We start from the raw sequence: 12,528 nt of genomic DNA on the forward strand, positions 1-12,528 counted from the left end.
GAGGAATATGTCCTAAGAAATTGACAGTATATAATTTCTTCATCAGATGAATATCAGAGTATACTACACAAACCTAGAAGGTGTAGCCTTCTTCACACCTAATCTATATGTAGCCTATTGCTTCTAGACTAAAACTTGCTATAAATGTTGCTGTAGGGGTTGTCGTAGCACAGTGGTTAAGTATTAATGTATCTAGCCATAGAACAGGTACAATAAAAGTATATTATATTGGGCTGGGGTTGTGGCTCAGCGGCAGAGCACTCGCCTAGCACCAGCGGCAGAATACTCGCCTACACATACTAGGCCCTGGGTTTGATCCTAAGCACCACATAAAAATAAAATAAAGATATGTCCACTGAAAACTAAAAAATAAATATTAAAAAATTCTCTCTCTCTCAAAAAAAAGTATATTATAAACGATGGTACACTTGTATTGAACATTTAGTAGGTAATGGAGCTTGTAGGACTAGAAATTTCTTCAGGTAGATAACTTGAGTGAATATGAGGTTTCAGAGCCTTATTATCTACTACTGTATACTTTATAAGACACTAATTTTGCTACAATAAGTTTATGAAAACAATTTCTTTAGTAATAAATTAACCTTAGCTTACTGTAATTTTTTTTACTTTATACATTTTTACTTTTTGACTCTTGTAATAATACTTAGCTTGAAACATAAACATTGTACAACTATATAAAAAAGATTATATGTCTATTTTAATTTTTATCATTTTTTATTGATTTTTGTGTTTGTGGTGTTTATTCTATAAATGTTTTTCTCTTAATTGTTTTCATTTTAAACCTTTAAAAAAAAAAACTAAAAAACAAACGCACTTTAGCCTACACCTCCATAATATCAGAATTGTCAGTATCACTGTCCTTCATCTCCACATTTTCTTCTTCTGGAAGGTCTTCAGGCATGGAGCTATCATCTCTCATAATAGTACTGCCTTCTGGAATCTTTCTGAATCTACGTGAGGCTCTTATTGAGGAAATGTCATTCTTTTCATAAATATCTGTGACCATCCAATGTAAACCTTTTCGTGTTAGGGTTCATGTTTTCAAACTTTGTAAGGAGCTTCGTAAGGTCTTCAAAGGTTTTACTAGACCCTTAACAGGGAAGTGAAGTTCTTGGGTTCTTCTTTCATTAGATTGCTTTTCACTTGCATCTTTAGTTATGTGTTCACTAAGCAATAGGAATTTTTCAACTGGATTATAATCTTATGGGATCATTGTCCTATATGCTGTTCATTGTTCACCAAATTATTATGCAATGCATATCTATATTTTCACATAATGTATGATCTTGATCAGCATATTCTTTTAGTGGCTATTATTTATACCTCTTTGTGCATTATGGACATTTTTTTAAAAACAAATTGTTTTATCTAACACTGAAATGATTAACTTGGTATACTTACATTTCATTCTCTTCCTTTATTTCACCCTATACTTAGACAATGGTTTTTCAACACAATGTTAAAATTCCTTGAGAATCTTCTAAGAATTTATATCAAAACCAAATCTGTCTTAGGGACGGGTGTGGTAGTGCATACCTATAATGCCAGCAGCTCTAGAAGTTAAGGCAAGAGGATCTCCACTTCAAAGCCAGCTTCAGCAACAGTGAAGCATGAAGCAACTCAGTGAGACCCTGTCTCTAAATAAAGTACAAAGGAACTAGAGAATAAAGCTCAGTGGTTGAGTGCCCCCCTGAGTTCCATTGGCGTACCTAAAAACAAATAAAATAATTTTTTAAAAAATAGGTCTCAGATATTAAAAATATTTGAAGATGAGCTCTGAACATAAGTATTTTTTGTTAATCTTTGAGGATTGGAGCTGTTAGCCTTTTATATTCTTCCTTTCCAGCAAAGTCTTTTGTGTACTTTTAGCGTCAAGGAAATGCTGGTCTTAAAAATGTGATGCAAAGTCATCTTTTTCTCTTCTTGAAGCAGTTTCTGTATGATTGGCATTATTTCCCCCTCAAATAATATTTTTGTTTGGTAGACTTCAGGGAAGCCATCTGCCTAGAGTTTTCTTTGTATCTATAATCTCCTTTTTAAATCAGATTATTCAGGTTATTTCCTCTGTTTAGGAAATTGTTTTTGTTCTTCCAACTAAATTTTTAAATATACTAGTATATAGTTATACATAATATCCTATGATTTTTGTGGAGTTTTCTTATCTGTAACTTCCTTAGTGATTCCCACTTTCACTTTCTGATAATGATTTTCTGTACTATCTCCCGTCAACATTAGGAGAAATTTATCAACCTTTAAAATTTCTACTTTGCATTTATTTTCAGTTTTGTTCATTTATGTGCTTTATTTCCTTCCTTCTGCTTCCCTAGAATTTAATTTGCATTTAATTTTTTAAGTTATTGTGATTCAGGCTTTCCTTTGTAATATATGAATTAAACTATGGATTACTGAGTATAGCTTTTAGTTATATTCCATATTTTGAAATGTATTTTTATTTATTAACAGTCAATTCAAAATACTTTATAACTTTTTATTTTTATTGAATTATTGGTTATTTAGGACTTAATTTCCAAACAGAGGGTTTTTTTCCTTTGTTTTTTTTTTTTTTTTTTTTTTTTCAAGTTTTTTGTTTTTGTTATTTATGGGCACCTTAATTCTACCGTGGTTAGCAAACATGGTTTCAGTGTTTTTAACAATATTCATATACATTTGAAAAAGTAAATTCTGTAGTTCATAGATGCACACCTGTGTAAAATCAGTTTGGTCAAGTTTAACACTACCATTCAAATATTGATCTTAATAAGTTCATTGTCTGCCTGTTCCGGCACAGAGAAGAGAGTGACTTAATATCTGTTAATATTTTATTAATTACCCATTGTTATTATGGATATTTGTTTTTTCCATTAATTCTTTTTGTTTATATATTTTGAGCCTTTGTCATCATGTGGGTACTAATTTAGAATTGTTATTTTTCTTTGTGATATGAGTTTCTAGCTTGATGAAATAACTCTCTTCTATAATGTTTCTTGCCTTCAAATCTGCTTTGACTGACATCAGTATGACTACGACTTTCTTTTGGTTAATGTTGGCATTCTGGTATCCTTATATTTAAGGTGTATTTTTTGTAATCGGCATATGCTTAATTTTGGTTTTCTATCAGTTTTCTTACTCCATTTACATTTAATATTATTCCTGATATATTGTGTATATTTATTGTCTCATTAGTTTTCTGTTTGTCCCACCTATGATATAATCCTTTTTCTTTCCTCTTTGACTCCTTTTAGGTGAGTCAAGTGGTTTAATTTCATTTCTCCTCACTATCATCTCTTTAGTTACCAGTTTTTGTTTTTGTTTTTTTGTTGTTGTTGTTTTGTTTTTTAAAACTGTCCTTTTAATGAATACCCTAGAGCTTACAACATGCCTCCCTGACTTAACCATTTCCTGGATAGGGTAGCAAGAGACCTTGAACACAAATTTCTTTATTACTTCTGACACTTTGCCAGCATGTATTTTTAATTTTACTTTTCTTTATTCTAATAATTTCTTATATGCAGTTAAGGGAATGCGTCTTAAGTGTATAGCTTAGTTAATTCTTATGTATGTTCCCAAATAACACCATCTAAATCAAAATTATCATTTCTGCTTTTAAGATTTTTGATTTTCTGAAGTTTTGTTATGATTTGAATAGATGTTTACTTAAGATTTATTTGACCTCTCAAATCGATAGGTTAATATTTTCAAAGTTGTAGAAACTTTTCAGCTATTATATCAATTATTATTAATGTCCCATTCTTTGTTTTTTGGAATTGCACTTGAATGTATGTTACTCTTCTATTTGTTTACTAACTTGAGTAGTCCAGAAAATTTTTTCAGTAACTTCAGGTTCCGAGAAATGTACTTTTCGTATAGGACATTAGAGCACATTAAAGTAACTCAGCCACCAATAGGTGAACACTGGGAAGGTACTAATTTAAATGTATGCTGTAGACAGAATGTCTGATAAACTATATGATACATATTGAAAGTGCAGTAATAATGACAACTCTTAAATAAGTCACATTTGATTTTTAACCTAAAAGATTATTGAGCAGCCTGTTTTCTATTTTAAAAAAATGATAAATTTAGTTTTTTGTAGATTTTTACAAATTCTAAAAAGTAGATGTTAACATCAAGGGAAAATGGAAAACTATTATCTCAGGTTATTGAGTACTATTTAAAAAGTTGTAATTTTATAATAGAAATGTTGGGTTTTAACTTTTTCTTAATTTACAACATAGTGTGTTTTTTGTTTAACATTTTTAGGATGGCCTTGTTAACGTAGGATGGATGGACTGTGCCACCCAGGACAACCTTTGTAAAAGTTTGGATATTACAACAAGTACTACTGCTTATTTTCCTCCTGGAGCCACTTTAAATAGCAAGGAGAAAAACAGTATTTTGGTATGAATAACTTTAAGGAAATTTCTTTACATTTTTACATGTGTGTGCATGTACACATTTATAAGTATCCTTTTATAAGCAGTTAGCAAAGAAATGAAACAGTTTATATGGATCATTTCATTAATTAGAATATGTAAATTCTTGGGATTTTGTTTATTATATACTTTAGTTTAAAAATAATCCTTATAAAATTCTTTACAAACTGGCATTTGTATTATTACATTTAAAACCATTATAGTTTTAAACTTCAAAGATATGAAATACATAGTTATGGTAAAAATACTCTTTCATTTAACCTAAGTTTTTATTTTTGTATTTTCTAATGGTAAAAATGTAGATCCCTAATAGGTTTGGCTAGGACCCAGTTATGTTTTTAAGTACCCTATGGGATTCTGATGTAAACTCAGAAATCTAGAAATTTGGAAATCTGATACAGTTCACCTCCCTGTGTTTCTGAACCAGGAAACTTGAGACTCAAGCTAGTTGTCTAGGAAGTGAGCTAAATAATGGGATTTCCTGGGGACTCCCAAAAGAATATAAAGAAGAATAATAAAGACAAATTTCTTTCATTTTTCTTTAATTCTGCTTTTTAAATGTTGATAATTATAACACATACTCATTTCAGAAATTCATGCATAGTACAGAAATATATAAAGATCCAACATTTCCTAAAATTCAATCACTTGTGGACAACCACCATCAAGTCTTGGTAAATATCCTGCAGATCTTTTACATATACACTCTATAATGACTGTCCATAGTTTATGGCTCAGACCTTTGCCCTGCACTCCAGAAATATTATATACATGCATGGATATGTACACATATGTACACTGCCTTTCAGCATCTCCCGAGATACTAGTCAATATGTCAGATTTAAATGCCTATAATTATCTTGCTAATACTCCCATATATAAATCTGCTTCTCCCCAATTTTCTCCATTTCAGTTTATGAAAACTCTGTCCTTTCTCTTTCAGGCCAAATATCCTGCAGTCAATTTTGATTGCTCTTTTTCTCGTACCCTATAAACAGTTTGTCAGTAAAACCTGACTATCTTCTTTTTTTTTTTTTTTTAAAGATGGAAAAAGATTTTTCTTTTTTTTTATTTTTTTTATTGATTATTTAAAGCATTACATAGCTCATGATATATCATCTTTCATACATTTGACTCAAATTGTGTTTTGAACTCCCATTTTCACCCCAAATACAGATTGCAGAATCACATCTGTTACATATTCACATTTTTACATAATGCCATATTAGTGACTATTGTATTCTGCTACCTTTCCTATCCCCTACTATCCCCCCTCCCCTCCCCTCCCCTCCCATCTTCCCTCTCTACCTCCCCTGCTGTTGTTCAATTCTCTCCCTTTTTTTCCCTCCCCCTTGCCCCTCATAACCTCTTATAATTCTATGTATCATTGAAGGTCTCCTACTATTTCCATGTGCTTTCCCTTCTCTCTCCGTTTCTCTCCCCCCATTCGTCTTTGTTTACTGTAGTCTTTTCCTCATGCTCTTCCTTCCTGTTCTGTTCTTAGTTGTTCTCTTTATATCAAAGCAGATATTTGGCATTTGTTTTTTAGGGCTTGGCTAGCTTCACTTAGCATAATCTGCTCTAATGCCATCCATTTCCCTGCAAATTCTATGATTTTGTCATTTCTTAGTGCTGCATAATACTCCATTGTGTATAGATGCCACATTTTTTTTATCCATTCATCTATTGAGGGGCATCTAGATTGGTTCCACAGTCTAGCTATTGTGAATTGTGCCGCTATAATCATTGATGCAGCCGTATCCCTATAGAGCGCTTTTTTAAGGTCCTCAGGGAATAGTCTGAGAAGTGCGATAGCTGGGTCAAATGGTGGATCCATTCCCAGCTTTCCCAGGAATCTCCATACTGCTTTCCAAATTGGCCTCACCATTTTGCAGCCCCACCAGCAGTGTACAAGTGTACCCTTTTCCCCACATCCCCGCCAACACTTATTGTTGTTTGACTTCATAATGGCTGCCAATCTTACTGGCGTGAGATGGTATCTTAGGGTGGTTTTGATTTGCATTTCTCTGATTGCTAGAGATGGTGAGCATTTTTTCATGTACTTGTTAATTGATTGTATGTCCTCCTCTGAGAAGTGTCTGTTCAGGTCCTTGGCCCATTTGTTAATTGGGTTATTTGTTATCTTATTGTTTAATTTTTTGAGTTCTTTGTACATTCTGGATATTAGGGCTCTATTGGAGGTGTGGGGGGTAAAAATTTGTTCCCAGGATGTAGGCTCTCTATTTACCTCTTTTATTGTTTCTCTTGCTGAGAAAAAACTTTTTAGTTTAAGTAAGTCCCATTTGTTTATTCTTGTTGTTAACTCTTGGGCTATGGGTGTCCTATTAAGGAATTTGGAGCCCGACCCCACAATATGTAGATCGTAGCCAACTTTTTCTTCTATCAGACGCAGTGTCTCTGATTTGATATCTAGCTCCCTGATCCATTTGGAGTTAATTTTTGTGGATGGCGAGAGAAAGGGATTCAATTTCATTTTGTTGCATATGGATTTCCAATTTTCCCAGCACCATTTGTTGAAGATGCTATCCTTCCTCCATTGCATGCTTTTAGCCCCTTTATCAAATATAAGATAGTTGTAACTTTGTGGATTAGTCTCTGTGTCTTCTATTCTGTACCATTGGTCCACCTGCCTGTTTTGGTACCAGTACCATGCTGTTTTTGTTACTATTGCTTTGTAGTACAGTTTGACCTCTGGTATCGCTATACCTCCAGATTCACACTTCCTTCTTAGAATTGCTTTTGCTATTCTGGGTCTTTTGTTTTTCCACATGAATTTCATGATTGCTTTGTCTATTTCTACAAGAAATGCCGTTGGGATTTTGATTGGCATCGCATTAAACCTGTAGAGAACTTTGGGTAATATCGCCATTTTGATGATGTTAGTTCTGCCTATCCATGAACAGGGTACATTTTTCCATCTTCTGAGATCTTCTTCTATCTCTCTCTTTAGGGTTCTGTAGTTTTCATTGTATAAATCTTTCACCTCTTTTGTTAGGTTGATTCCCAAGTATCTTATTTTCTTTGAGGATATTGTGAATGGAGTGGTTTTCCTCATTTCCATTTCAGAGGTTTTGTTGCTGATATACAGGAATGCCTTTGATTTATGTGTGTTGATTTTATAACCTGCCACTTTGCTGAATTCATTTATTAACTCTAGCAGCTTCTTTGTAGACTCTTTTGGGTCTGTTAAGTATATTATCATTGTCATCCGCAAATAGCGATAGTTTAATTTCTTCTTTTCCTATTTTTATGCCTTTAATTTCTTTTGTCTGTCTAATTGCTCTGGCTAGTACTTCGAGAACTAAATTGAATAGAAGTGGTGATAGAGGGCATCCCTGTCTTGTTCCAGATTTTAGAAGAAATGCCTTCAGTTTTTCTCCGTTTAGGATGATGCTAGCCTGAGGTTTAGCATATATAGCTTTTACAATGTTGAGGTAAGTTCCTGTTATCCCTAGTTTTTCTAGTGTTTTGAACATAAAGGGATGCTGTACTTTGTCAAATGCTTTTTCTGCATCCATCGAGATGATCATGTGGTTCTTGTCTTTAAGTCTATTGATGTGGTGAATAGCATTTATTGATTTCTGTATATTGAACCAGCCTTGCATCCCAGGAATGAATCCTACTTGATCATGGTGCACAAGTTTTCTGATATGTTTTTGTATTTGATTCGCCAGAATTTTATTGAGAATTTTTGCATCCAAGTTCATTAGAGATATTGGTCTGTAGTTTTCTTTCTATGAAGTATCTTTGTCTGGTTTTGGGATCAAAGTGATGTTGGCCTCATAGAATGAATTTGGAAGAGCTCCTTCTTTTTCTATTTCTTGAAATAGCTTGAAAAGTATTGGTATTAATTCTTCTTTGAAGGTTTTGTAGAACTCCGCTGTATACCCATCCGGTCCAGGGCTTTTCTTGGTTGGTAGTCTTTTGATGGCTTCTTCTATTTCTTCTTTTGTTATTGGTCTGTTTAAATTGTGTGTGTCTTCCTGTCTCAATCTGGGCAAATCATATGCCTTAAGAAATTTATCGATATCTTCATTATCTTCTATTTTATTGGAATATAGGGTTTCAAAATACTTTCTAATTATCTTCTGTATTTCTGTAGTGTCTGTTGTGATATTGCCTTTTTCATCCCGTATGTTAGTAATTTGAGTTCTCTCTCTTCTTCTTTTCGTTAGCATGGCTAAGGGCTTGTCTATCTTATTCATTTTTTCAAAGAACCAACTTTTAGTTTTATCAATTTTTTCAGTGGTTTCTTTTGTTTCAATTTCGTTGATTTCTGCTCTAATTTTAATTATTTCTTGTCTTCTACTACATTTGCTGTTGTTTTGCTCTTCCTTTTCTAGGTTTTTGAGGTGTTGCGTGAGTTCATTTATTTGTTGGTTTTTTTCTTTTTTTGAGGTAAGAACTCCAAGAAATGAATTTCCCTCTTAAAACTGCTTTCATTGTGTCCCATAGATTCCGGTATGTTGTGTCTGTGTTATCATTTGATTCTAAGAATTTTTTCATCTCCTCCTTTTTGTCTTCTATAACCCATTGATCATTCAATAACATATTGTTCATTTTCCATGTGATGTAGGATTTTTCCTTCCTTCTTTTATCATTGATTTCCAGTTTCATTCCATTATGATCAGATATGGTGCATGGTATTATCTCCACGCCTTTATATTTACTAAGAGTTGCCTTATGGCATAATATATGGTCTGTCGTTTAGTAGGATCCATGTGCTGCTGAGAAGAACGTGTATCCACTTGATGATGGTTGATATATTCTATATATGTCGGTTAAGTCTAGGTTATTGATTGTGCTGTTGAGTTCTATAGTTTCTTTATTCAGTTTTTGTCTAGAGGATCTGTCTAATGGCGAGAGCGGTGTGTTGAAGTCACCCATAATTATTGTGTTGTGGTCTATTTGACTCTTGAACTTGAGGAGAGTTTGTTTTATGAACGTTGCAGCTCCATTGTTTGGTGCATACAAATTGATGATTGTTATGTCTTGTTGGTGGATGGTTCCTTTTAACAGTATATAGTGTCCTTCTTTATCCTTCTTGATTAACTTAAGTTTGAAGTTGATTTTATTCGATATGAGTATGGCCACTCTTGCTTGCTTCCGAGGGCCATGTGAGTGGTATGATTTTTCCCAACCTTTTACCTTCAGCCTGTGTATGTCTTTTCCTATCATATGAGTCTCCTGAAGGCAGCATATTGTTGGATTTGTTTTCTTGATCCAGGTTACTAGCCTGTGTCTCTTAATTGGTGAGTTTAGGCCATTAACATTTAAGGTTACAATTGAGATATGATTTGTACTTCCAGTCATGCTTCTTTATTTATTTATTTTAGTTTGGCTAGTTTTGCTTTTTGGTTATTTTCCTCCCCCTTTACTGAGATACCTCCTGCTGTTAGTTTTGGGCACTACTTTTCAATTCCTCTTCTTGTAGTGTTTTGTTCAAAATGCTTTGCAGAGCTGGTTTTCTTGCTGCAAATTCTTTTAGCTTTTGTTTATCGTGAAAGATTTTAATTTCATTGTCAAATTTGAAGCTCAATTTTGCTGGATATAGTATTCTTGGTTGGAATCCATTATTTTTCAGCATTTGAAATACATTATTCCAGGATCTTCTCACTTTCAAAGTTTGTGATGAGAAATCGGTTGTTAACCTAATTGGTTTACCCCTGAATGTAATCTGCCTCTTTTCTCTCGTAGCTTTTAGTATTCTCTCCTTGTTCTGTACGTTGGCTATCTTCATAATTATATGTCTTGGAGTTGGTCTATTATGGTTTTGAATGTTTGGGGTCCTGTAGGCTTCCAGGATTTGGCAATCCATTCCATCTTTCATCTCTGGGAAGTTTTCTAGAATTATTTAATATGCTGTCCATTCCTTTGGTTTGAATCTCTGTGCCTTCTTCTATCCCTATGACTCTCAGATTTGGTTTTTTTATGACATCCCATATCTCTTGAATAGATTGCTCGTGGGATTTAAGCATCTTTTCTGTGTTGACTATATTCTTTTCAAGTTGATAAACCTTGTCTTCATTATCTGATGTTCTGACTTCTACTTGATCAAGTCTATTTGTAATATTCTCGTTTGAGTTTTTAATTTGGTTTATAGTTTCCTGCAATTCTAGGATTATTGTTTGATTTTTTTTTAAGATCTCTATCTCCTGGTAGAGCTCGTTCTTTGCCATTTGAATTTGTTTGTTTAATTCATTTTCAAAATATACTTTTATTTCTTGGACTTGCTGTCTCATGTCTTCTCTAATATTCCTTTCCATTCGAGTTAGGTATGCCTTGAGTTCTTTCCCTATCCCTGTTTCTGATGTTTCTATGTCCTCCTGTAGAATTGAGTTGTCTTGCATTGTTTGTAATCCTTTTTTCCCTTGTTTTCTCATGTTGTCCACGTTACTTTCCAGCTCTTTTTGATTGTCGTGTTTCTGCTCTCTTCTATAGATTTGTTTTGTTTCTGTATTACTCTGATGTCTCTCCTTTGTGTTGTTAAACTATGCCTGCTAACGTGGATTCCGCTGGGAAGGAATTCCAACGTCCGAGCTCCAGTGACGACACTACTCTATGACGGGCCCCAGACTCCTTGCCGGGGTGCCCTAATGGGGGGGTGTGACTGGACTGTCTCTGTTTGGTTTCAGCTCCCGGTCGCGGCAGGTGGGCAGTCTCCAGCCACCCAGTATCACAGGCTGCGGGCAGGTGATCAGTCGCCAGCGGGTGGGCGTTCTCCTACCGCCCAGTTACGCGGGCAGCGGGTGAACTGTCGCCGGCGGGCCTGCAGTTTACAGCTGCCCAGTCTCGAGGGCCTTGCCTCTAGTCTCCTGGTTTCTCCTGCTAGTCTTGGTTTCTCCTGTTTTGTTGTTGCAATCTGTTGGAGAGTGGCGGTGGATACTTCAGCTCTCCAAGATGGTGGCCGCTGGTTGCCTTAGTGGAGTGTCCCTTGTGGGGGATGGGGCTGTACCGCTTCCTTCCCCGTCTGCTATCCCGAACTCAGCCCGGGGGTCAGTGCGGGCTTGGCTGGTGGGATACCACCATGTCGCAGCCACTTATCTCCCTGCTTACCAGTTAATCCCTTCTCTGCGGGGCCACGCCTTCTGTAGCCGCGGGGCAGGCCGCGCGAATCAGACAGCCTGGATCTCCGGGGTCACACCGTTGGCTTTTGGGATCCCCGGCACTCTATGGTTTTGATTTCTTCTGCTTGCCCCTCCCCCAGCGCTGGCTAGACAGGTTTTGTTTTGGCTGCTGATGGAAGGGGGGGTTGAAGGTCAGGTGCCTCTAGTTCTCCTTTAGTCTTTATGCAGGCTCACTGTGATACTCCCTTCCCCTGAAAGTCTAGGAGAGATTTTATGCGAAATCCCCCTATATATGGGGGCTGAACTGAGTGACACACACCTCTTTTGTTGTTGCAATCTGTCGGAGAGTGGCAGTGGATACTTCAGCTCTCCAAGATGGTGGCCGCTGGTTGCCTTAGTGGAGTGTCCCTTGTGGGGGATGGGGCTGTACCACTTTCTTTCCCGTCTGCAATCCCGAACTCAGCCCGGGGGTCAGTGTGGGCTTGGCTGTTGGGATACCACCTGTCGCAGCCACTTATCTCCCTGCTTACCAGCTAATCCCTTCTCTGCGGCACCACGCCTTCTGTAGCGGCGGGGCAGGCTGCGCGAATCAGACAGCCTGGATCTCCGGGGTCACACTGTTGGCTTTTGGGATCCCCGGCACTCTATGGTTTTGATTTCTTCTGCTTGCCCCTCCCCCAGCGCTGGCTAGACAGGTTTTGTTTTGGCTGCTGATGGGAGGGGGGGTTGAAGGTCAGGTGCCTCTAGTTCTCCTTTAGTCTTTATGCAAGCTCACTGTGATACTCCCTTCCCCTGAAAGTCTAGGAGAGATTTTATGCGAAATCCCCCTATGTATGGGGGCTGAACTGAGTGACACACACCTGTTTTGTTGTTGCAATCTGTCTGAGAGTGGCGGTGGATACTTCAGCTCTCCAAGATGGTGGCCGCTGGTTGCCTTAGTGGAGTGTCCCTTGTGGGGGATGGGGCTGTACCGCTTCCTTCCCCGT

The 12,528-nt window shown here is 36.3% G+C and overlaps 1 protein-coding gene across 1 annotated transcript in view; it reads left to right on the forward strand.

Annotated features, from left to right (window-relative positions):
* Positions 1-12,528, forward strand: part of DNAJC10 (DnaJ heat shock protein family (Hsp40) member C10) — a 53,661-nt gene that overhangs the window by 13,604 nt on the left and 27,529 nt on the right. The window contains exon 10 of the mRNA XM_081260431.1: positions 4,282-4,419. Within this exon, the coding sequence (XP_081116557.1) occupies positions 4,282-4,419 (138 nt within the window). The remainder of the gene's footprint in view (positions 1-4,281; positions 4,420-12,528) is intronic.

This window comes from Spermophilus citellus, assembly GCF_964194105.1.
Source record: "Spermophilus citellus genome assembly, chromosome: 11".
Taxonomy (NCBI): Eukaryota; Metazoa; Chordata; class Mammalia; order Rodentia; family Sciuridae; genus Spermophilus; species Spermophilus citellus.